We start from the raw sequence: 25,672 nt of genomic DNA on the forward strand, positions 1-25,672 counted from the left end.
ACCCTCTCTCAGCTTATTGGGCTTTGGAACCCATGTCCCCTGCCTAGCGAGTGCTGTTCAGTTGAGGGTGAGTCCCTCCATTGGGGTATGCCAGGTACTGTTCTGCTGCCCTCGATGCACACAGCAAGGATAACAACCCTTTATTACTCCTGCCCCAATAACAAGATTGGGGATCCAACTGTGACACTCTGTATTGCGGGGGAACACCCTGCACCCCCATGTTCATCCTTTAATATGACTGTGTAGTATCCAATGCAAAGTTTGTCACGTTGGGTGTCTTTGGAAGGCTCATGATGCACTGAGCATTGTTGTTATAGTGATGTTATAGGTTGTAATTTCATGTATATAGTTATGAGGCTGAAAATGTGTTCTCATGGCTTAAAACAAGCCCAGGCAAAACTCTCCAGGAGCAGAGGGGCAGTTCACACCTCATCGGGGCATGTATGGGACAAACCCAGCCCAGCCTCACAGGAACAAAGGATATTGGCCTAAGCAGCAACAAAGGATCTGTTGGACTCCCGAGTGATTCACCCCCCGTTCCCTTGGTCAGTTTGGGACTACGATGAGGTAATGGTCACCTGATTCTGAAGGGCAGGGGGCAAAGCCAAGAGGGAAGAAAGAACATGATAAAAGGGAGAGACGTTTGCCATGCTCTCTCTCTCTCCCACCTCCATCTACAGACATCACCACCAAGTGACTGAAGTGCTGATCAAAGGGGAGAGCCTGGCTGAAGGTGAGAACCATCGAAGTTTGTAAGGGCACTGAAAGTGTTAAGATCAGCTTAGAATGTGTTTTGCTTTCATTTCATTTGACCAAATCTGACTTGTTGTGCTTTGACTTATAATCACTTAAAATCTAACTTTGTAGTTAATAATTTTGTTTGTTTATTCTACCTGAAGCAGTGTGTTTGGTTTGAAGCGTGTCAGAGACTCCCCTTGGGGTAACAAGCCTGGTACATTGTCAATTTAACAAAGAAATTGACAAACTCATAAGCTTAAAGCATCCAGCGGGCATAATTGGACACTGCAAGATGGAGGTTCCTAGGGTTATGTCTGGGACCAGAGATATTGGCTAGTGTCATTCAGTTGCACAATCCAAGCAGCAGCTGGCCAAAAGTGCTCACTCATGTAGCTGGGAGCAGCTTACATGCCAGAGGCTGTGCGGGAACAACCTGGGAGTGGGGGTTCTTACAGCAGAGCAGGGTAAGACTGGCTCCCAGAGTCGAGGATTGGAGTGACCTAGCAGATCACCGGTCCAGATAACACCAGAGGGGAACGTCACACCAACACCAGCCATAAGTGATCATTTGGGCAAGCAATCCCATCATACTGAGCACCTAGGCAGGGTGGGTGTGTCCATGCAAACAAGATCAGCTCCTGAAGTCCTTTTCCACGGCTCACCACTAGATGTCAGGGGAGAGCTCATTCAGACTCTGCTTAGACCTATATACATCCAAATCATTGTAATGTATTTATGTAAGGTTTAGGGTTGTTGTTTTTCAGACTCAATAATAAAAGTCATGCACAGTTATCTCTATTCTTTACTGAACCTAACAGAATAGAAACACAAATAAGGTGCTTTGCACATTCTTGCCTTTTTTATTATTGTTTCTTTTGATTTTTTGGTAAAAGTGGTTGTCTGTATAACAATTCTGAAGTAAATTTAAAAATGCTTGACATAATAGAAGTCCAAATAATAATGAAAAACATATCTGGGTGGCTTGAGTCTGGGGAGGGGAGAGGAGAGAAGGCATGGCTGCGGCTGGCCCGGGACTCCTCCGGGCAGGTGGGGGGGCTCGGTGTTTCGTCTGGCCCAGAGCTCCTCCGGATGAGGTGTGGGGGGGCGCTTCAGGCTTTGGCCAGCCTGGGGCTCCTCCAGGCAGGTGGGGGGCCAGGTCTCGGGGCTTTGGCCAACCCAGGGCTTCTTCAGCCACGGGGCACAGGGGTATCATTCAGGGCTTCTCTGGGTGGGGGCTTGTAGCTCCAGGCACAGGGGGTCCTGGGGCTCCAGCTGCCGGGGGGGAGTGCAGACAGAAAGGGGTGGAGTGACGCGCTAGCCTCCCCAAAGGGAGGCTCCACGCACTGCCCATGTGCCAGCCACTCACCTCCTGTGGCCCTCCCTCCTCACTCCCCAACCTGCCACTCACCTCCTCACTCCCCTGCCACAAACACCCCCCTGCCCATCACGAGAACTCCTGCTCGCTGGTGACTCACTACTCACCTCCTCACTGCCCCGCTCACTGCCAGACCCCCCTGCTCACCTCGTCACCCTGCCACTGGCTCGCCTCTTTATTCCTCCGCCAGAGCTCCCCCGCCACTCGCCTCGCCGCTCGCCTCCTCACCCTCCCCACGCCCCTGCTACTCACCTCCTCACCCCCTGCTCACCTCCTCACTCCCCCGCTCACAGCCAGACCACCACCCTCCCTCCTCAGCCTGCTGCTGGGTCACTGCTCGCCTCCTTTCTCCTCTGCCAGCCCCCCCACGCCACTCACCTCACCACTTGCCTCCCCACCCCCCCGTCCAGCCCCCACTTGCCTCCTAACTCCCCCTCTGCTCGCAGCCAGACCCCCACCTGCCCTCCTCACCCTGCTGCTGGCTCACAGCTCACCTCCTTACTCCTCTGCCAGGACCCCCCTGCCACTCGCCTCTTGCCTCCTCGCCCCCTCACCCACCACTTGCCTCACTGCTCGCTTCCTCACACACACCCCTGCTCGCTTCCTCACTCCCCTGCTCGCAGCCAGCCTTCCCCCCCCACCTCCTCACCCTGCTGCTGACTCACCGCGCACCTCCTTACTCCCCCTTCCCACTGCTCGCCTCGCCGCTTGCCTCACCTCCTGCCTGCTGCTCGCCTTGCCGCTCGCCTTCTCGCCCATCTTGCCGCCTCACCTTGCTCCTTAAGCATTGTGTGTCCCACCTGTGTCTCCAGAGATGCAGCGCATGCAGGAGCAATAGGGAGAAAGGGGAGGAGATGATGATCCCTCACCCCCACTGCCCAGGAAACTGCCGTTGGCTGCAGGGAAACCCCTCTGGTGGTCACGGCCACGGTGGCTGCATTTGAGAAATGGCACCCTAGGGTGTGGGGGATATCAGTCAGTGACCTCTGTTCTGCCTCTTCTCCCCTCCCCTCCATCCCTGTCCGCAAGCCTCCAAATCCCCTGCCTAATCCCCTCCTTCTCACAGAGAGCTGGCCTTGCAATTGTAGAGCTGTAAACTACTGGAAGGGAGGGAAAACCAAGCAATTAATTGTCTCTCCTTCCCCTCTCCCCTGCTGGATGGGGAAACTGAGCCTGCCCATGAGCTGCAAGTGATGCAAGGCCACAAACATTTGTTTGAATTGCTCAGGCTGGTCTCACCAATCCCTACCCAAGCTTTGTTCTGCTTCCTATATTCTTCAGCGAATATTCCTAGCTCACTATTCGGTGTCCACTTTCAGCAGTTCTTGCTGTGTTTGGCCCACGCTGGAAGAAGGGTGATAAGGGGCAGTGCTGTAAACACTTTGTGGTTCCCTGGGGATGTGGTTATCATTGGCAATCACAGCTACTTTCTTTTCCACTTCTGCCTGAGTTTGGGACATCCAAGTTTCTCAGCGTGAGGCAATAAACAGTAACAGTTTCTTACATCATGCCTCAAGGACAGTGCTTTCAATGGAGGCACTGCAGCGCTAGAGATGCCGATGGGCTGGCTCGGAGACTCCATCCCTGCCAGGGCAGACAGGATTACAGCCTGGAGAAATGGGCATTAACCCCAATGTGCACAAAAAGGAAACTGGAAAACAGAGCACATCCCATCTGGCTTTTCTCTCCCGTTTGCACCGGATTCCAGGAAGGCTTTGGCAGATGGGATTGTGGTGCCCCCTAGTGGCAAATGAGCAGCACTTTGGCCATGTTTTATGCATGTATTTTTAACATTTACCTATTAAATAAGCTAACCACCTTTTCCCTGAAACATAGGAAGAAACTTTGCAAACAAAAAGCTAAAAAAAACCCCAAACAAACAAAAAAAAAACCCTCCAACAATTGGCTCAGAGCTGCCACCATTCATCAGGGAGCACCATAAGCTATATAGCAGTTCTCTCTGTGAGTTGTGAGAGTTTTAAGATGCAGTGGGGGTGAAGGTAGGGAAGAAAGGGTTAAAGGATTGGGGGAGGGACGAGTTAGAGTTACCAGATGTCCACAGCTAAAATCTAGGTCACCTATTTCTGCCTGGTGGGATTTGGAAATTGACACTACGTATATGCACAAACAAAGGCAAATAATATGACAAGGGTAAAACTGTTCTAGTTTTAGGGTATTTCTATCAGGCTTCTGAGCACAAAGGGCTCATACAACAATCTGGCATGTATTTGTTCCAAGTGAATACAAGCGTAGCAATTAAATTGGAATATCTAGTACAAAGTAAATGTTCTTTAGCTATACATATATGAGCATGTTTTTTAAAAAAAAATAGTGTGCTAACAGCACTGGAAACAGCTCTTATTTCAAAGAGGAAATGAGATTGTGTGGTTGCAGCATTGGACTAGGACTTAGAAGATCTGGGTTTAATTCCTGGGTCTGCTATAGATTCTTTGTAGGTCTCTGGTCATTTCAACTCTCTGTGTCTCAGTTCTCCATCTGAAAAATGAGGTTAATAGTACTGCCTTACCTCACAGGAGAGTTATGGGGTTCTATGGTGATGGGAGCCATATAAGTAGATAGATAATTGCAAGTGCTTATGGCTTTCCGGGAAGTTTACCCTTTTGATTGAAATTCAATGAGAGTTTTGGAGAGGGAGAAAAGGAAATTTTGGCATAATGCTCTTTGGCCAGTTTGGAGCAGAGCATTTTGTGTATAGTTATGGTCTCCCATCTGTGCAGCAAAATAAACATGAGAACTGATTGTGATTGACATGGAAGCTGCTTCCTTGGCTGGCTTAATTGGTACTGAAGCGTCTAGAAACTCTTTCGTATGGTAAAGTGGTGAAGAAGAAAGTGCTACGGAACTTCGATACTGAGAGGTTTCAATTGTTAGATTGACTACAATAGGAATGATCTCATGAGTGCCCTAAAAAGCCCTTTTACTTTGTAAATTTAAAGAGTGAAAATGGTACCAGCTGTTTGAAATTTCAAACAATTTGGAATGGGTCTATTATTAATCAGTGTCCAGATAGACTTTTGTATCGAGCCTAAGCTTGGTAAGCATTTGTACAGTTATCAGTAGCTCTTTAGAGGGGAACTGCTTTAGAGCTTTGCTGGTGTGACTTCCTTTAGAACCCCAAACTACAGTCCTTATGATGATAACAGCTGAAGCATAGAGTCCTAACTGTACTAAAATGTGAAGAACCTTTTAACATTTGACTAGCCTGGACTTTAAAATTTCACACTGGCTGTAAATCAATGCGCATGATGGTTATCCAAATTCCTGATACAGGTTGTCAATGAGGATAACCTGCCAAAGATCTGGAGAATGTCAAAAGTGACCACCCTTCTAAAACCCAGAAAGGACCCATACAATGCAGCAAGCTACCAATCAGTCTCTCTGCTGTTTGTCATCTTCAAAGTCCTGGAGTGGTTTATCCTCCAATGTATATGTCCAGAAGTGGAGGCAATTCTCAGCGTCAACCAAGCTGAGTTCCAGAAGGGTTGAAGCACACGTAATCAAGTTCTAGCCCTCGCTACATATATAAAAAATGGGTTTCAACAGAACTTGAAGACAGGAGCCATTTTCTGGAAGGTGATAGCAGCCTACAACACAGTATGGCACTCTGGTCTTCTGATAAAACTATCAAGAGCTCTCCCAGTATGGGTGGTGGACATTGCTGAACTTCTACTTCATGACAGGTGTTTTTGGGTACATAGGGGAGATAGAACAAGTGCATGGAGAAGACAATCCAATGGCTTACCCAAAGGCGCCGTGTTTGTACCCACCCTGTTCAATCTGTACACAAATGGCCTGCCACTGACTCAGTCACACAAGTTTATCTATGCGGATGAAATCTGCTGTGGTATCCAGTTGCACTCTTTCACCAAATTGGAGAACATCTTGAACACTGACCTGGCCAAGATGGCAGACTACTATAGCAGTTGACAACTTCAACCAAGTGGGACCAAGACAGTTTCGAGCATCTTCCACATCCACAACACAAGCATTAAATGTGAGTTAGACATCTTCCTCAATGGAAAATGACAAACACGAGGCAAAACCGGTCTACCTTAGTGTCACACTGGACTGCTCTTTGACTTAACATGACTATCTAAAAAAGACTGCTGCCAAAATCAGGACCAGGAATAATCTAATAAACAAATTAGCCAGTGTGACCTGGGGCACAGATACTTTGCATATCGGTTGTGCTATTCCTCAGCGGAATACTGTGACCCTCTGTGGGGTCATTCACCTCACACTGAATTTGGTTGATGTCGACTTGAATTTGACCATGCATATTATCACAGGCACACTGCGCCCGACTCCTATTCCATAGCAAGCAGTTCTGAGCAACATAGCCCCTCTACACATTTGTTGCAGAGATTCAGCCAGACTGATGGAAAAGCTATGGGCCAATCCAGGTCTGCCACTGTGCACGGACATTTTCAGTCACCCCAGATCATGACTTACGTTGAGGAGTCCAATGTGGTCTCAACTCCCAGATCAGAATCTGACAGCAGCAATCCTATAGCACTATGAAATGTTTGGAATGGTTTCCTTGTCGCTGATCCAACCGTTTGACTGCCAGGATTGACCTGCCACGTCACTTGTGGATTCTGCTGAACAAGTTCCAAACTGGCCAAGGAATATGTGCAGCCAACCTCTACACAAAGTCTGCGTGATGATCCTCTTTGTCAATGTGGTCTCTGTCAGTCAATGGTGCATGATGTCAACGAGTGTCAACTAACCAGACTTCATGGTGGCCTTAGGGCCCTTCATTCTGTTGATGAAGCTGCTGTTGGGTGGGTTGGCAAGCACTGCAAACACTAGAACAGGGCTGGCCAAACGTACTGACCCTCCAAGCCGCATATGACAATCTTCAGAAGTTCGAGAGCTGGGGCACGCTTGCGGGGCTCAGGCCTTCAGCCCTGCTGGAAGTGAGGTCTCGAGGCTTCAGCCCAGCAGGCATGCCCCGCAGGGCTGAAGCCCCGAGACCCCCCTCCCCATTGGGAAGAAGCCAGAGGGGATGTAGGTGGGGCACATATGGGGTCACATTTTTGCCAGGATTTGCTGGCCCCGCTTGGTCACATGGTGCTGCCAGGCCCCGTCCCTGCAGGGCAGCTACTGGAGCCGGCAAGCTGGGAGCTGTGGCCATGGGGAGAGGCAGTTGCAAACAGCCGGGAGCTGCAGGGAGAGCTGCTGCCTCTTCTCACTGAGAGCTCAACCTTCCCCCCCACATCCCCAATAGCTTAAGTCATGTCCCCCCTAGGGTTACCATTCGTCTGGATTCCCCCGGACATGTCCGGCTTTTTAAGCTAAAAATAGCATCTGGGGGGAATTTGTAAATGTCCGGACTTCCTCCCCCCCCCCCCCCATGCAGAGCACGCGCGGCTAACAGTGCAGCCGGCCGGATGGTGCCACTTACATGGGGCTCCGACAGCCAGAGAGAGCCCCTCCTCCGCCTTCCCTGCAGCAGAGATCACTCCCTCCCTCACTCTCTCCCTGCATTTGCAGATCGGCTCCGGCAGTCTGGAGCTCCTCCCCCACTGCTGCCCAGCGTGCTGGACGAGCGGCTCAGGCAGTTCCTGAGCAAGTTCACCGAGACATTAGGCGAAGAAAGGCCAACAACAAGGGGGCCAGGGGGTCGGAGAAGGGGCAGGGAGGTTTTGGAGGGGGCAGTCAAGAGATGGGGGGGTCGGGAGTTCGGGGGGGGCTTTCTGGGGGTGTGGATAAGGTTTTGGGCAGTCAGGGTACAGGTAGGGGGTAGGGTCCTGGGGGGCATTGGGGGGGGTCTTAGGAGGGGGCAGTTAGGGGACAAGGAACAGGGAGGCTTAGGTGGGGGGGGGGTTCTGGAGGGCAGTTAGGAACAGGGGTCCCAGGAGGGGACAGTCAGGGGACAAGGAGCGGGGGGGGGGGATGTTTGGGAGTTCTGGGGGGGGGGGCTGTCAGGGGGCAGGAGTGGGGAGAGGGATTGGAGCAGTCAGGGGACAGGGAGCAGAGGGGTTTAGATGGGTCGGGAGTTTTGGGGGGGGCTGTCAGGGGGTGGAGAGTGGTTGGATGGGGCGTGGGAGTCCCAGGGGTCTGTCTGGGGGTGGGGGTGTGGATAAGAGTTGGGACAGTCAGGGTACAGGTAGGGGGTAGAGTCCTAGGGGGCCAGTTAGGATGGGGGGAGGGTTTCAGGAGGGGGCAGTCAGGGGACAAGAGGCAGGGAGGCTTAGGTAGGAGTCCTGGGGGGCAGTTAGGGGTAGGGGTCCCAGGAGGGGGCAGTCAGGAGACAAGGAGCGGGGGGAGGGTTGAGGGTTCTGAGGGGGGGGAAGTGGGAGGGGCAGAGGCGGGGCTAGGGTAGGATGGGGCGAGGCTAGGGCAGGACAGGGGCGGGGCTCCTCCCGTCCTCTTTTTTGCTTGCTGGATTATGGTAACCTTAGTCCCCCCCTTACCCTCAGTGGCCCCTCCTGCAGCTCCCAACTGTTTGCCGCTGCCTCTCTACATGGAGCTAACATCTGGGAGCTGCAGGAAAGGGCTACTGAAGGTAAGGGGAAGGCATGACACAAGCTGGTGGGGCAGACAAACTTTTAAATTGTGCCCCTCCACTCTCAGCAGGCACCAGTTGTCTATGGCAGAAGCGCCTAGCCCCATCATCCTGCCTGAGGGCAGAAGCCCTGAGCTCCCCACACCCCAGTCTGGTAGACAGAGAGCGAGGGGGGGCGGGAGGCTGCTCTGTAAGCCACACTTTAACTGTAAAAGAGCCGCATGTGGCTCGCAAGCCAAGGTTTGGCCACCTCTGTGCTAGAAGAAGAAGAATGCGCATGATCACTTGTGGAGATATTTGTTTATGGAATTCTAAAAAGTTAATTGGAAAATGGTCTGGCCCTGCCACTGGCCTGTTGTGTGACCTTGGCTGAGTCATTAATCTTCTCTGTTTCCTTGCAGAAAACAAAAGGAATGAAGCCTCCTTTCCCTGATCTCATCAGAACCTATGTGCAGTTCTGAAGCTCCTATTCAAAGTGTAAGATTTTTAAAAATCGATTAGTCAGATAATCTTCAGTCTTAGGTTGTATATCAGAGATTCTCAAACTGTGGTCTGCGAGCTCCATTCAGGTGGTTCATGGATAATTCCCTCTAAGGTGTGCACCTGGGCAGCTGCACATGAGAGAATGAAGGGCCACGCACCTATTAGTGGAGCCATGCCTGTTCAGCTCCACTAATTAGGTGCCTGGACCCTGGAGAAGATACACATGTAAGGTGAGGTGGTGGCCTTGGGGGAATAGGGGGTAGGTGGGAGGGGGTAGTGGGGTGAGAAGAGGGGGTGGGGGGAATTTGGGACATGCAGGGCTGCGGCGGCCAGAGAAAGAGGCAACTTCCCCCAGCTCCAGGGCTGTGGCTGCCAGGGAGAGACGGCCCTCCTTCCCAGCCTCAGCTTGGGGGCTGTCACGGTGGGGGAGAGAGGAAGAAACCCCCCTTCCTTCCCAGCCCCAGCTCGGGGGCTGCTGTGGCAGGGGAGAGAGGGCACAACCATCACATTAGAAAGGTAAGACTCCTGATATTAAAATATGAGTTGTGTGCTTTTATTTGTAGAACAAAAAAAAAGTTAATTATTATTAAGGTTTTTTTATATAGCGCTTTTATCCAAAGCACTTTACAATAGTTAGCTAACAGTACAAACAACATTTGGAAAGATCATTAAGTAGTCTGCCGAGACCCTTGGCAATTTTCAAGTGGTCCGTGGAAAAAAAAAGTTTGAGAACCACTGCTCTATATTAAGACTAGATGAACCCATAAAGCTAGTAGTCCCTTTTGGCCTTTTTTTTTTATGTCTCTGCTTTGTTCTTTTGCCACATGGTGGCAAAAAAAACCTACCACCACCATGAAAAAAAAAAACCTATATTTTTAATGTTTCATAATTTAAATCTGGTAGAAAATTCTACCTTGGCCATAGACCTCAATACTAAGGCAAATATTTCTTTTTTGTGTGGATTTTAAAGGGGAAAGTGGGGACCAGAACAACAACAAAAGCTTTCAATCTCTGCTTCATAAGATGCCCTTAGGTGACTATTTCCTGTCTTTGCAGGAAGTTGGCGTGATGATCTACTTGGCGTATCTAGATACTCTAATCCTATGCTACAGTTACACAAATGTATGAACCAAACTGCTGACCTGCAGGCAATCTGGCCAGGGAGCTAACGGGCACATAATGTATACTATTTCCAGATTTGGAAACCACCTTCATTTTTCTTGAGAAGCAGCAGCAATAAGGTAATTTTTCCAGTTTGTTTTTCTCCTCACTTATTTAATCATTTTAGCTATTAAAATATTATAATTTAGGTTTAGGACTGTCAATTTATATTGGTCATGTGATCATAGAAGTAATTAGCACTGCTGCCAAACTTGAAATTTATTTTTCTAGAGGTAACCAGGTCACGATAATCAATATACACCCTACATGTAAAGGAGATGACGGCATCAGAATAAGTAAGGGTTTCCCCTCAAGTCTGTTTTTACACTATGGTAAATATATCAGAGAGAGTTACATCTAGATTAATTTGTCCATTTGCCTCCCAACCATCTTCAGCTGCTCTCCTCTTTGTATTATCTTTAACTGAGAATTGAAGGGCTGCTTCTTTTTTATTCTGCTCCCGCATTGCCTTATACTATAATCCTTTTAGATCTCATCAAGTAGGAGAGAACTTGGATGAGAGACATCTGGAACTCTCAGCTGCTGAAGGAAGGAGCAATGATCTTCCCTCAGAGCCAATAGTGAACCAATGTCTCAGCATAATAAGGCATTTTGCACTGCTGGATGTGCCATCTTTCAAATGAGATGTTAAATTGTGATCATTTAAGATCATATAGGGATTCTTATAAGAGAAGCCATGTCTTAATCCCAGTATACTAGTCAAATTACATCACTACATCCAGTTTACCTAAATTCTACTTATAATTTAATTGGATATCATACTCTTTTCATTTCCAGCCTTAAATCATTATGTAGCGTTAAACAGCGGCCACATTTCAGCTCAGAAGTGGCTGCACTGCAGTGATAGTTGACATCTGGGTGTTGTGAGGTTTAATTAGTTCATGGTTTTTCAAGGCGCTTTAATAGCTTCAGCTGGAAGGCGTTAGAGAAGAATAGAGACTGCGATTTTCAAAGGGAGTTAAGACAATGGGAGTTGGGTGCCTAACTCCCTTAAACCCCTTTGAAAATCTTCATGTAAGTGTTGTTATTTCAAGTGTCTTTGATTCATGTCCCAGCAAGAATGGATTTTAACACTGAGCTCCTCCCCAATAAAAGGGGGTAAGGAATTATTTAAAAAGCAATACAAACAACCTTCCCACCAGAAAATGAAACTATAAAACAGGCAAATAAAGCAGCCTTCTCAGAATGAGAATATCCATCAGAAATGAGTGAAGGTAGGAACACGTCTAGCACCAGCTGGATCACAATCTCAAAGGCCAAAGCGATTCATAGCCCAAAGAGATTTTTCTTTCGCTATTTGGAGAAGAGAGGGGAGAGGTAGTGAAGGACTGAACCATAAGAAAAACATAATCTCTGTCTTTAAGAAATTGACGTAGGAATGAGCCTGGAAGTTCTAGATCAGTAAATCTGACCTTGATATTAACAAAACCCAGAAGACAATGAGTTCACTGACATCAAGAAAACCATGAAGTTGAGAACTCACCAGTATTACAATCCCTTAAGGGGAAAATTTCTAAGATGGAAGACACACAAGGACAATCTGAAAGGATTTTGACATGGTGATGTAGATCATCAATGCATGAAGCTTATGTAAGTAAGGTGTAAGGCTTCCATGACTAGAGAAAGAAGTGAATGGCACATAACAGGAAACTGGAGCAGGACCAATCCTTTCTGTCCAGCACATAAATGACTTGAAGGACACGACCATTAAAGGGGGGGAAGTGTGGTCTAATGGCCAGGATACTAAACTGGGACTAATGAGCCCTAGATTCACTTCCTGGCTCTGCCACTGACCTGCTGTGTGACCTTGGGCACATCACTTCACCTCTGCACCTCTGATTCCCCTCTCACTCTTTGCCAGTTTAAAGGGTGCAGTCTCTTCAGGGCATGGGCTGTCTCTCACTATTGATTTGTACAGTGCCTAGCACAATGGGGGCCCCAGGCTCAGCTGCTATGCTGTCCTATTTGTGATAGGTACATGGCATTCCTTGAGAGGTATTGCCAGCTTTGAATAAAAGCCAGATGCCTGTATTCTGCAGAAAGTTTAAACTACATCCTGTGGCCAGGCCCTTTAGATTTCTGTGGCACTTTTGTGCATCAGACTAGAAATTTTCAGGCAGCTTCAGATAAATTAAAATTGTGGTTTATTAAATACAAGAACAAATAATGCCTTCACTAGAGCAGTGGTTCTTAATCTTTACTGCAGCCTGCACCCCTTTGGTTCTCAAAATACGTTCTCGCACCCCTTATCGAAAATCAAAATATGTTCTCGCACCCTTTAAACCTAGATATATTTTTGTTTGTATATTACAGTAATCGTTAAAAATGTATAATGTTAATAAATACATAGTTTGATGAAACAAAGGAGTTGTACTTACATGCCTGTGCTTAATTTGTGCACTATAGTATTCACGGTGTTATTTAGTCTAACGTTGAACTCAAGTTCATTGTGCCTCCAATTTTCAATGCGTCACACACAGATTTTCGTACGGGCAATTCATAACTGTGTTATAGAAATTGTCATAGGGGAAGCTGGAGGTTTGGGCAGTTGCACAGATGGCATTTGGGGATTCTGGCACCCAAGAAAGGCAGCATTTTTATGAACTCCCTAGATTTTTACAGACCTTTATTTTTAAAACTCACCTCACAGGGCAGCACCTGTTGCCTGCAATACAGCATGTATGCCAATAGCTGCAAGAGAGGAACAGGTCACCTCACGTCTCTCTCTCTGGCTACATCTATACCTGGTGCTAGGGCTGTGATTCCCAACTCACGTAGACATATTCATGCTAACTCTCCTCAAGCTACCATGCTAAAATAATAGTGCAGCCACTGTAGCACAGGCAGTGGTCATCGATGGAACAGGCTTGCCACACCAAGTATAGACCCACAGGTCCAGGTGTGTTTGTACTCAGGGCAGATAGCCTGTGCCACCATTTGCCACTGCCCATGCTATCACAGCCACACGACTATTGTTAGCGGGCTAGTTCAATGAGAGCTAGTGTGAACGTGTGCACAAGCTGGGAATCATGCCCCAATTCCAAATGTAGGTGTAGCCTTTGCTATAACAGGGATGTACATTTTTCTAAAAACCCATCTGGATTGCTCTATGTAGCTCCCTTCCTGCTATTCTGATTTAGCCATCTTGTTAGAAAACCTTAAGTTATAGCTTAACCACTGGACCATGTGGAGAGTTCCCATGGGCATCTCATCCTTGGAGTCACTCCAGTTAGGAGCAGTGATGGAAGTCGATGCACGTGCTGCTTGCTGCCTCATCACCTATTACAAATCAATAGGACAGCTCAGAAAGGCAAACATCAGGAACTCAGGCCTATCAGCAAATGAAGGATACCCAGTTAAGGGCTCCAATGCTACACAATGCAAAGTGCCACAGGCTACAGCACCTAGTTCTGCCTAAGGCGAAAAACCCAGGATTTCAGGACTGTGCAGACTACAGAAAAATGTTAAGTGGGTTTTATTTAAAGGCATTTCTAGCTTTCTCATTATTGTAATATCTGAGCAAAAAAATTAAAATCAATGGAGTGCTCAGGTTCTATAGTCTATTTGGGTGTGCTGTCTTTAGTATGTAAAGGTTCTGTGAAAGTGAAATGAATTATATTAAAGAAATAGAATGAATTAAAGAATGCTGTATGTACCTTTAAGTAGAAATGAGAAATGCTGCAAGCCAGGGGGGCAGGAAAGCAGACATTAACTGCTTAACTTGCCATTTAAGGGCAATTGGTGAAGCATTAGTCTTAGATCGATAAGAGTTAACAAGGAAGCAGGATATGCATATTGTGCTCCATGCATATTTTACAATTTTGCTCTCTGTCCCTTTGTTTAGTTCGCACCCTTTTATCTGTATAAATAAGACTGTTTGAATCTTGCATGGAGGCTCACATTATCTGAATGTATTAGCAGAGCGCTGTGCTAATAAAACAGAGTGGTCTGACAAACTATGAGTCCCGAGTCTAACTTTGACAATTTGGAGGTTCCACCGAGATGGCAACCGTCTTCACTGGGGCTGTGTGATTCCTGACCGTTTTGTAGGACGACCGTGGTAGCCGGCACCTGGGCATTTGGCCCGAGCGGTCCTTCTCCTGAACGGAAGGGTGCACGACCACAGTGAGGTCTACGCCATCGAACCTATTGGTTCCAAATAGCGAAAGAAAAATCTGTTCTGGTAGGGATCCCGGGATCTGACATCAGGAATCTGGTCAGGTAATTATTTCTGTGTTTTGTCCGGACTGAGGACTGTCCTGTCTCTGTGTCTATCCGTCCTCCTGTGGAGTGTTTGAGTCTGGGTGCCATCTCCGTCCGGGGATCGGCTGACCAATGGGTTCCTGTCCCTGCGGTCTGAGTGAGTGAAATCTGCACAATCGCAGCCGCATCGCACCTTGGGTAAAACCCTTGGTGTGAAAGCAAGGGCGATTGAGTCAGTAGCCTGTGAGGTCCTTTTGTGTGTTGCACCGGGCATCGCTCTGACGAACCCGAATTTCCTTCTTGTGTGATTGGTGTGTGTAAAGTCCTCTTGTATTGGTAACCAGACGTCTAAGTCGGGACAGTTCCCTAAAGGAATGCCGGCTCAGTTTTAGGAAGGGTCCGGACTCCTGTAAATTTCTGGAAAAATGGTCTAGGCTAACTCAGGGAGATCCCAAAACTCAGTGGCCACTGTTAAAACCTTGGAACAAGGACCGAGTGGACATCTTAAAAAACAAACTCGTTCAGCCTAAAACTAAATTGGCTAAAGGAGAGGTTAATTGTTTCATGCAGTGGTGGGAAGAGGCAAATCGTAGGTGGACAAAATCAAAACTCGCCTCTCTCAAATATTCAAATAATAAATTAAAAGCTTTATTAAAAGACTCCTCTCCCACCACCAGACTGAGCGCTCCCCTTCACCCTGTTCTCTGACAAAAAAAACCAACCCCGGATCGATCCCAACTCCCTTCATACTCCCCTCTCATTGTAAAAAGGATAAAATGCCCCTTGTTCTGTTCCCCTTCATTGTCTGCCTCAGAAACTGATTCTTTAGTGTTCCATTACCAATTCAGCAAGGAGGGTGGGCTCCTCAACTAGCCCCCAGCCTTCCTGGTCCCTTTCCTTAAGCATTTCTTTCAAAATTGTGAAATGACCACAATATCACTCACAAAAATGGTTCATTGGAAAAAGCAGGATTGGGCCCAGACAAGCAGGCAAGCAACAGATAAAGAAACTAAAAAAAAAAAAAAACAGGTTGGAAGCCCTAAGGGCATAGTGTCAGGAGTAAGTGCAAGTATGAACCCCTGGAACAATACTTAAAATGGTGAAATCTGAGTTGATAAAGGTGTCATTTTGGGAAATAAACAAGTGATTTAAGGAAAGAGAGTGAAAAGTTAACTCTACAGAGGCTGGAGAGAATTAAACAGTTAAACTTTGTGAAAATGTTAAAAAGGATCTTGTTAAAAGAATTCTTGGTTTCTTTGCAGCCATTCTAAAGGAAAAATGGGCCCTTTTCCAGAGGAATGTCTGTAAATAATCCAGGTAAAGAGACTATCTAATTAAAATCATTTGACTATGGACAATTGAGTCAAATTTGCTAAAAGAACATAGGGGGGGTTCTATTGGAACTTAACTGCCCCAAATGTATAAAGGTAATGTAATCTATGTACAGCTATGTAAAAACAAAGCAGTGTAAGAGGGATGTTAAGGGAGAGAAAATGTGTATATATCTGTCTGTCTGTGGGAATATGTGAGGTTTGTAAAACTCCTGTTTTGTAAGTTTAAGATAAATTGGTTTTGTTTTGTTTATAATGCCACTAAAAATCCATTTGACTCTTTAATTCAAAGTTGCAAAACTGACAGACCTTTTTGCCAGACACAGGTAATCAGTGTTGGTTGACTTTGAGATTTGGTATTTAACCCTTAAGGGGTAACTTGATTCTTTACAACATTTAAATGTTTTCAAATAAAGACCAAGTCATGACTGCAGCAGGACAGTCAAAATCAGAAAAATAGGGAGAGATTCTGGATTCTGTTTGTTTGTTTGTTTTTGTAACAAAATAGCAAATGAAAGCTGTAGGAAAAGAATAAAGACAGTGGCCCTCTGAAGCAACAGCAGGGGTGAGGTGCACAAAACAAAAAGAAGCAATGTTAGAAACACTGAGCCTTAAAATGGCTCTGTGTAATCAGACTGTCACTTTGATAAGGGTACATAAAACTCTGTAAGAACAAAAGAAACAGTTACACCTTATGTAAAAATTAATATGGCTAATGTTTTAAAAGTTAAAGTATAGAAGGAATGTGCAGACTTGTGCAGTGTATATTATAGAGGGGGTAAAAGAAATGCAAACGAAACATGCTACTTAATTAAAATCCTATTAGGGCTCCAAAGGAGCCACAATAGACTGTGTTTTCTTTTTCAGATCTGTGTGTGTTTTGGAAGCAAGAGTTAAAAGTAATCAAAACTCTGGTAAAAGTTAATTGTGTTCCTTTTAAGACAGAGTCTCTGAGCTCTGCTAATGGTTTTGAATCCAAAAGCCAAGCCTGTGTGGATGCAAATTATCTAACTGATAAAGGAAGTGAGAGAACTGCCAGCACAAAGAAGTTGCAGATAAAGAACATACCTGGTCAGCAAACAAATTGTCTAAATAAAAGGCACCGTATAACAAGATACCTTTAATTAAAATAAATTTAATGTTAATAAGTACCCCTGTAACAATGTATAGTGTGTATGATTTTTGGAAAAAAAAAATCCTTTATGGTAATGATGCTTTTCAGCTGTTACCTGTGAACAAACTTAAAGCTTAATACAGCAGGAAAGACATTGTAACCTTGGTCTGCTGTAAAGGGAAAACTGAGGTACACCACCTCATGGATTTAATGACTGAACAGTGGGATAATTTCCCCATAACTCTTAAAAGATAGAAGCCATTAAAACCTGGCCTGCCTATAGAACAAAAACACAGGAAAATATGGAGGTAATTCCTCTTGTTTTGCCTGCAATCAGCAAGGGTATTTGTAAAAGAAAGGAATATTTTAAGCAATAATGAATGCCACCCCAAAAGGGGTAGAAAAATGTTATTTTTGTCTTTCAGAAAAAGCTAATATCAGCTACAGGACAACCTAATAAGAAACAAATAAAAGTGGGTATGCTTATCCATGCATGTTGCTCCAAAGCCCTGTAGTAAAGACATCTCACTAGGATCCTGTATGTGGGATAAAATGAATAATGAGACCAAAGTACTGTATAATGGGCTATGTGTATGTGTTAATTCTTGGGGGGGGGGGGGGGGGAGGGGGGGAAGTGTTTTAAAAGAATGGAAGTGTTAGCAACCTTCCAATAGACAAATGTAAATGTAATGCAAGTAATGTGTTTACAAAAGGTAAAAAGGTAACATAGTTCCTAAAACAAACAAAAGGGCAATGTGGGAAACCGAACCATTCATATTATACATGCAAATGGCAACATGTTAAGAATTGCCACTGCAGAAAGACATAATAGCTTACCATTGGTATAATATATTTTCTGAATGGTCTCCCACAACTACTGGCGTACTAATGTTACTAACCCTAATTGTTTTTGATTTTAAATTGTCTGTGTTTAATTGGAATGTTTGCAATGTGCTGTTGGATAAAACAAATGTATGCAAAGCTAGAGCCACAGGCCCAAATCACCTCCCAGTATTTTCTATTACGTGGACTAAATAAGAAGTGACACTGGCGATTAATAATCTTAGTGTCAAAAGGGGGATATGTAGGAGCAGGATCTTATAATGTCCCATAAGAATTAATGTATGATTTGATTTCATCCCTGTCAGCCACCCTTTTTGAATAGCAGAAAGGAATGACAGACCAGAACAATCCTTATGACTGATTATGGTCACCCTTTTGTTTTAGAATAAGTTATAATGTCTACTATGGTTTCCTATATGTATTACAAAGTAGGCCTCTAGTTAAATATACATTTCTTTGTTTTAAGGTTTAGTAAGTAAGAAACAGGATTCTCTATTGTGTCTATGTTAAGTAGATTAGAGGAACATTGAAGGCCTGGGTCTCAATGTAAATTGTCTTGGTTATTGATTGTAAAACTTAGCAAGGTTTAATTTGCAATGCCTTTTTGCTCCATATAAAATACTATTGTTTGTATTCTCAATCTGTGTGAATAAGGAATGTCTGCATCAGGAAAAGATAAGGTGTGAAGGCCATTGTTATAGCCAGAGTCAAGGAAGAAGAAGTAAAGAGACTTAAAGGACATCAAAGGATCATCAGGTACTGCTTATTATCCAGATGGCTGTTAAACTGTCTGGCATCACAGCATGCATACATGCTTCGCAGTGTAAGAAGGCACCCCCCAGCAAACCAATCACCTCAGGACCACGCTGTTAGGTAAAAAAGCAAGTCCTCACTCACCTCTCCAGCACCCGAGTTCGTGCGGAGTTGGTATGGGCTCACAATCTGTCAGAAACCAGACACCAATTCGTTGATCAACGGGCTCACACTATCCTTAGCTTGAAAGGCTTCAGAGTAAGTGTGGCAAATTTATTAGGGGTGAGCATCAATATTTATACACAGAAGTAAACAAAGTGATTAACAGATCAAAATGGTCATGCATAATCAAACAAGATTTTACAGGATAAAACAGGTTAAAATGTAAATTCAAAAAGAGAAAAGGGGAGATGGCTACTTAAGGGGAGGGGAGGTGTCATGAGTAGTTCGCAGGTCAGAGCTTCGGTTAAAAGTTCAGACAGAGACATCAAGTCTGGGTTAAGTTTAAGCTCATCAAAAGTTCAGACTCAACAACGCAGAGTCAATTTTGACTCCAGAAGAAGACGTAGAGGAACAGCCTGCAATACCTTACCATCTACGCTCTCGTAAGGGTTGCCAGAAGCAGACGAGGATCTAAAGCAAGGCCCAGAAAGAAGCAGTAGTGAGCCTAGCGCCTGCTGCCCGGTGGATGTAAAACCGTGACTGCGGTTCCCTCAGTTGAGGTTGTCAGAACCGGAAGGGCCTTGCCTCCAACATGAGCCTCTGGTGGCGCCTGTTCCTCGGCTGCTGGTGTCTTAAGGTCTGGGGAGTCCACAATGACAATTCTTTTATCCAGCACCAAGTGTGGATAGCTCAGACTCTTAATATTTCTAATTGCTGGATCTGCAGCCACATCCCAGCTCACTCTCAAGCTGGTGTTCCTGTCCTGGCAATCCCACTCAATTCCCCAGACCTCACTGAAGGACTTCATCCATTTAACAAAACATGGAACAATAATGACACTTGGGAAGCAGTGGGAATAAATGTATCTAAATGGATAAGTGTGGTGGAGGGAAAAGGTCATTGGTGTTGGGTGTGTAATGGGACAGGGCTGGATCTGGGAAAAAGTCATTGCCTTCAGCATATTGTGGCCAATGGTGTATGGGATTATTCGAACAAAACTAAAGAGTGGCGGGCCGGGTATGGGGATATGAATATTTTCTCGACCTGGGATCAAACAGAAAAATCAATGTTAGTGAAAACAATACAATCTTTCAATGCCATGCAAATAACACCACTCCTCGTAAGGAGAATTACCCTGTGCCCTTCGGCGGATATTACTCCTCCTTTGTAGGCACCTATGTGACAAATGGGTGCAACCGACCCTTCCCAGCCTTAATAGGCCATCATTGGGTTTGTGGGACCAAAGCTTATATTGTGTTACCAGCTAACTGGTCAGGTATCTGTTATCCCACCCGACTCTTCCCACAATTCCGAGTGCTAGGGTCTTTCCCACGAGAACATCTTCGTAATTTCAGGCGAAGAAGGGACTTATCAGATGCCCAATGGTATGTAAATAACATAAGCCCCTTGACCTGGGAAGAGGCCATTGGCGGTTCCCTTATCCCACCTGGGGGAGTAATACACCATGCAAAAAGGCTCCTAAGGTTACAAGCAGTAGTTGAAATAATGGCAAATGAAACCGGAGAGAGTTTAAAGACCCTGGCCAAAGAAACAGGGGCGATCCAACAGATGGCCCTCCAAAACCGTCAGGCATTGGACATAGTGCTGGCGGCCAAAGGAGGGACCTGTGCTCTCATTGGAAAATAATGTTGTGTGTTCATACCTGACGACACCAATGAGGTAATAGATTGTGCTAGTCACTTAGAACAAATTGCATATCTTCCCCATGAAGAGCCAAGTTCTTTATGGAAGTGGCTAAGTAACCTATTCAATTTCTCTGGCATAGGAAACTGGTTGTTTCAGGGAGCCCTGACTATCCTGTGTGGAATCCTAATGATTTTTGTATGTTTTCAGTTAATCTCCTGTTGTATCCAGAATTGTGTAAGGTATGCCACCCAGGAGACTGCATCAAAACAGAGTGCTAATATGATGATGTTAAATATCACTGATGAACGAAGAGATAAAGAACTATTAATATGTGGAACCCAGTAATTGTTGGTCTTTGCATAAGCTTGACCAAAAGGAGGGATTGTGAAAGTGAAATGAATTATATTAAAGAAATAGAATGAATTAAAGAATGCTGTATGTACCTTTAAGTAGAAATGAGAAATGCTGCAAGCCAGGGGGGCAGGAAAGCAGACATTAACTGCTTAACTTGCCACTTAAGGGCAATTGGTGAAGCATTAGTCTTAGATCGATAAGAGTTAACAAGGAAGCAGGATATGCATATTGTGCTCCATGCATATTTTACAATTTTGCTCTCTGTCCCTTTGTTTAGTTCGAACCCTTTTATCTGTATAAATAAGACTGTTTGAATCTTGCATGGAGGCTCACATTATCTGAATGTATTAGCAGAGCGCTGTGCTAATAAAACAGTGTGGTCTGACAAACTATGAGTCCCGAGTCTAACTTTGACAGTTCCTTATTAAAGTGTGATTAGGTGACCAGAGGTCTTTGGTCATCTGGTGTTGATAAATAACATATCTAAGTTTTGTTTTGTTAATAATTTGTCTAGGTTTCTAGGAGGTCACTAATTACTACGATATCTGATGATTTTTACTACTGTATAATGAATAGTGTCTTGAATGGGCAGTGAAATTTTAATATCCAGTTTTCCAGACTCCAAGACAAAAGCGTGTTTATCACGACAGCTAATTACACTTAGGGTATGTCTATACTACAAAATTAGGTTGAATTTATAGAAGCTGGTTTTATAGAAATCGGTTTTATACAGTCGATTGGGTGTGTCCCCACATAAAATGCTCTAAGTGCATTAAGTCGGTGGACCGCGTCAACTTCCGGAGCGTTGCACTGTGGGTAGCTATTGCACAGTTCCCGCAGTCTCCGCCGCCCATTGGAATTCTGGGTTGAGATCCCAATGCCTGATGATGCAAAAACAGTGTCACGGGGGGTTCTGGGTACATGTCATCAGGCCCCTACCCCTCCATCAGAGCAACGGCAGACAATCGATTCGCGCCTTTTTACCTGGGTTACCTGTGCAGACAACATACCATGGCAAGCATGGAGCCCGCTCAGCTCAACTCAGCTCACCATCACCATATGTCATCTGGGTTCCGGCAGACGTGGTACTGCATTGCTACACAGCAGCAGCTCCTTGCCTTTTGGCAGTGGATGGTGTATTACGACTGGTATCCGTCGTTGTCGTATTCCTCAGTGAGTTCAGTCAGAGGCACCTGGGCAGACATGTTTTGTCTCCTGGAGACTCAGTCCTGCTGGCAGTCCTATTGAACCGTCCTGACGATGATGGCTAGCAGTCGTAATACAGCATCTCCTGCCAAGCACCCAGAAGATGCCGATGGCTATCAGTCATGCTGCACTGTCTGCTGCCAGCTTAAGATGTAAAAAATAGATGGACCAGATTTGTTCTGTATTAATTTGCTTCCCCCTCCCTCCATGAAATCAACGGCCTGCTAAACCCAGGGTTTTGAGTTCAATCTTTGGGGGGCCCATTCTGTGTGACAGTTGTTTGTGTTTCTCCCTGATGCACAGCCACCTTTGTTGATTTTAATTCCCTGTAAGCCATGTCGTCACTTGCCCCTCCCTCCCTCCCTCCGTCAGACAATAGTTTTGCGCCTTTTTTCAGCCCAGACGCCATAACACTGGGATCATGGAGCCCGCTCAGATCACCGCGGCAATTATGAGCACTATGAACCCCACACGTATTGTCCTGGAGTATATGCAGAGCCAGAACATGCCAAAGCAAAACCAGGCAAGGAGGCGATTGCAGCGATTGCAGCGCGGCGACGAGAGTGATGAGGAAATTGACATGGACATAGACCTCTCACAAAGTACAGGCCCCAGCAATGTGCAAATCACGGTGTTACTGGGGCAGGTTCATGCCGTGGAACGCCGATTCTGGGCCCGGGAAACAAGCACAGACTGGTGGGACCACATCGTGTTGCAGGTGTGGGACGATTCCCAGTGGCTGCGAAACTTTTGCATGCATAAGGGCACTTTCATGGAACTTTGTGACTTGCTTTCCCCTGCCCTGAAGTGCCAGAATACCAGGATGAGAGCAGCCCTCACAGTTGAGAAGCGCGTGGCGATAGCCCTGTGGAAGCTTGCAACGCCAGACAGCTACCGGTCAGTCGTGAATCAATTTGGAGTGGGCAAATCTACTGTGGGGGCTGCTGTGATCTAAGTAGCCAACGCAATCAAAGACCTGGTGATATCAAGGGTAGTGACTCTGGGAAACGTGCAGGTCATAGTGGATGGCTTTGCTGCAATGGGATTCCCAAACTGTGGTGGGGCGATAGACGGAACCCATATCCCTATCTTGTCACCGGAGCACCAAGCCACCGAGTACATAAACCGCAAGGGGTACTTTTCAATGCTGCTGCAAGCCCTGGTGGATCACAAGGGATGTTTCACTAACATCAATGTGGGATGGCCGGGAAAGGTACACGATGCTTGCGTCTTCAGGAACTCTGGTCTGTTTCAAAAGCTGAAGGAAGGGACTTTCTTCCCGGACCAGAAAATAACCGCTGGGGATGTTGAAATGCCTATCGTGATCCTTGGGGACCCAGCCTACCCCTTAATGCCATGGCTCATGAAGCCGTACACAGGCAGCCTGGACAGTAGTCAGGACCTGTTCAACTATAGGCTGAGCAACTGCCGAATGGTGGTAGAATGTGCATTTGGATGTTTAAAAGCTTGCTGGCGCAGTTTCCTGACTCAGATAGACCTCAGCGAAGCCAATATTCCAATTGTTATTGCTGCTTGCTGTGCGCTCCACAATATCTGTGAGAGTAAGGGGGAGACATTTATGGCAGGGTGGCCAGATTGAAGCTGAAGCTGATAGACTCGTCAGATAGAAGAGCGAAGTACAATGTCAGCCTTTTGAAGGATCATAAGATCAAGGAAGATTTTGGACTGACGCTGAAGAATAAGTTTTCAGTACTACAGGATCGGTCTGAGGAAGAGGAAGACAGTGTATCCAACAGATGGCAGAAAATGAGAGACACACTTAGGTCAGCATGCCAGGAAGTGCTTGGAATCAAGAAATACCAGCAGAAAGAGTGGATCACAGCAGAGACCTTGACTAAGATAGAAGATAGAAAGAAGAAGAAGGCAGTAGTTAATAACAGCAGGACTAGAGCAGCAAAGGCTAAAGCGCAAGAAGAGTATGCTGAAGCCCATAAAGTAGTGAAGAGGAATATTAGGAAGGATAAGAGAGATTATGTGGATGGACTGGCAGCAGAAGCGGAACAGGCAGCATACAATGGTAATATGAAACAGCTGTATGACATCACCAAGCGACTGTCTGGAAAGTTCAGCAAGCCAGAACGCCCCGTCAAAGACAAGCAGGGAAAGTCTATAACAGAAATAGAACAACAGATGAATAGATGGGCGGAGCACTTTGAGGAACTTCTAAATAGACCAGCACCACTAAATCCACCAGACATTGACCCAGCCAACGAAGATCAATTGTGATAGACCTACCAGAGATGAGATCAGAAAAGCCATCACTATGATGATGAACAGGAAGGCGGCTGGACCTGACAATATTCCAGCAGAGGCCCTGAAAGTAGATCTGGATGCTTCAGTGGAAATGCTGTACCCCCTTTTTGAGAAGATATGGGAAGAAGAAGTGATTCCGGCAGACTGGAAAGAGGGATACCTTATTAAAATCCCCAAGAAAGGAGACCTCAGCGATTGTGCTAACTACAGAGGAATCACATTTCTGTCGGTGCCAGGGAAGGTCTTCAACTGAGTTCTCTTAGAGAGAATGAAGGATGCCATCGATCCACAGCTACGAGATGAGCAGGCAGGTTTCCGGCAAAATAGATCATGCACGGACCAGATAGCAACGCTCCGCATCATAGTCGAGCAGTCTATGGAATGGAACTCCTCGTTGTACATCAACTTTGTTGACTATGAGAAAGCATTCGATAGCGTGGATCGAGAGACTCTCTGGAAGGTCCTTCGGCACTATGGCATCTCAGCAAAGGTGGTTAACTTGATTAAGAACTTATATGACGGCATACACTGTAGAGTGATCCATGGAGGGCAGTTTACAAACAGCTTCCAGGTGCGAACCAGAGTCAGACAAGGATGTTTGTTGTCACCATTTCTCTTTCTCCTTGTCATTGATCGGATTATGAAGACATCCACTTATGAGCGCAGGAACGGAATCCAGTGGACGTTGTGGACCCAGCTTGATGACCTGGACTTTGCCGATGTCTTTGCACTCCTTTCGCATAGTAAACAGCAGATGCAAGAGAAGACCAACATAGTGGCAGCCACGTCATCACAGGTTGGCCTCAACATCCACAAGGACAAGACCAAGATCCTCAAGATTAACTCCATCAGTAATGACCCAGTCACACTGAATGGAAGCCCTCTGGAAGAAGTGCAGTCCTTCACCTACCTAGGCAGCATCATCGACCAACAGGGTGGCACGGATGCAGACATCAAAGCAAGGATCGGTAAGGCAAGAGCAGCTTTCTTACAGCTCAAGAACCTCTGGAGCTCCAGAGAGCTGTCTTTGGCAACAAAGATTAGACTGTTCAATTCCAACGTGAAATCAGTCTTATTGTATGGAGCTGAAACCTGGAGGACAACTAAAACAACCACCAGGAAGATCCAGACCTTCATAAATAGTTGCCTTAGAAGGATTCTCCAGATCCACTGGCCAGACACAATCAGCAACATCTACCTCTTGGAGAGGACCCGTCAACTTCCAGCAGAGGAAGAAATTAGAAGGAGAAGGTGGGGCTGGATTGGACACACACTACGCAAGCAGCCAACCAACATCACTAGACAGGCATTGCAGTGGAACCCCCAAGGCAAGCGGAAAAGAGGCCGTTCAAGAAACACCTGGCGACGCGACCTTCAGGCTGATAGCATAAAAATGGGCTATACCTGGAACCAGCTAGAGCAAATGGCCCAGGACAGAGGACTCTGGAGATCTGTGGTTGACGGCCCATACCCCG

At 46.0% G+C, this 25,672-nt stretch overlaps 1 protein-coding gene across 1 annotated transcript; it reads left to right on the forward strand.

Moving 5' to 3' along the window:
* The first annotated feature begins 562 nt into the window (after positions 1-562).
* On the forward strand, positions 563-24,300 carry LOC135983248 (uncharacterized). The gene is made up of 2 exons (XM_065594049.1): positions 563-567; positions 23,510-24,300. Exons 1-2 carry the CDS (start codon positions 563-565, stop codon positions 24,168-24,170), a joined length of 666 nt encoding a protein of 221 aa, XP_065450121.1. The 3' UTR covers positions 24,171-24,300.
* The last annotated feature ends 1,372 nt before the right edge of the window (positions 24,301-25,672 follow it).

The sequence above is a fragment of the Chrysemys picta genome, chromosome 4 (assembly GCF_011386835.1).
Source record: "Chrysemys picta bellii isolate R12L10 chromosome 4, ASM1138683v2, whole genome shotgun sequence".
NCBI classification, from domain to species: Eukaryota; Metazoa; Chordata; order Testudines; family Emydidae; genus Chrysemys; species Chrysemys picta.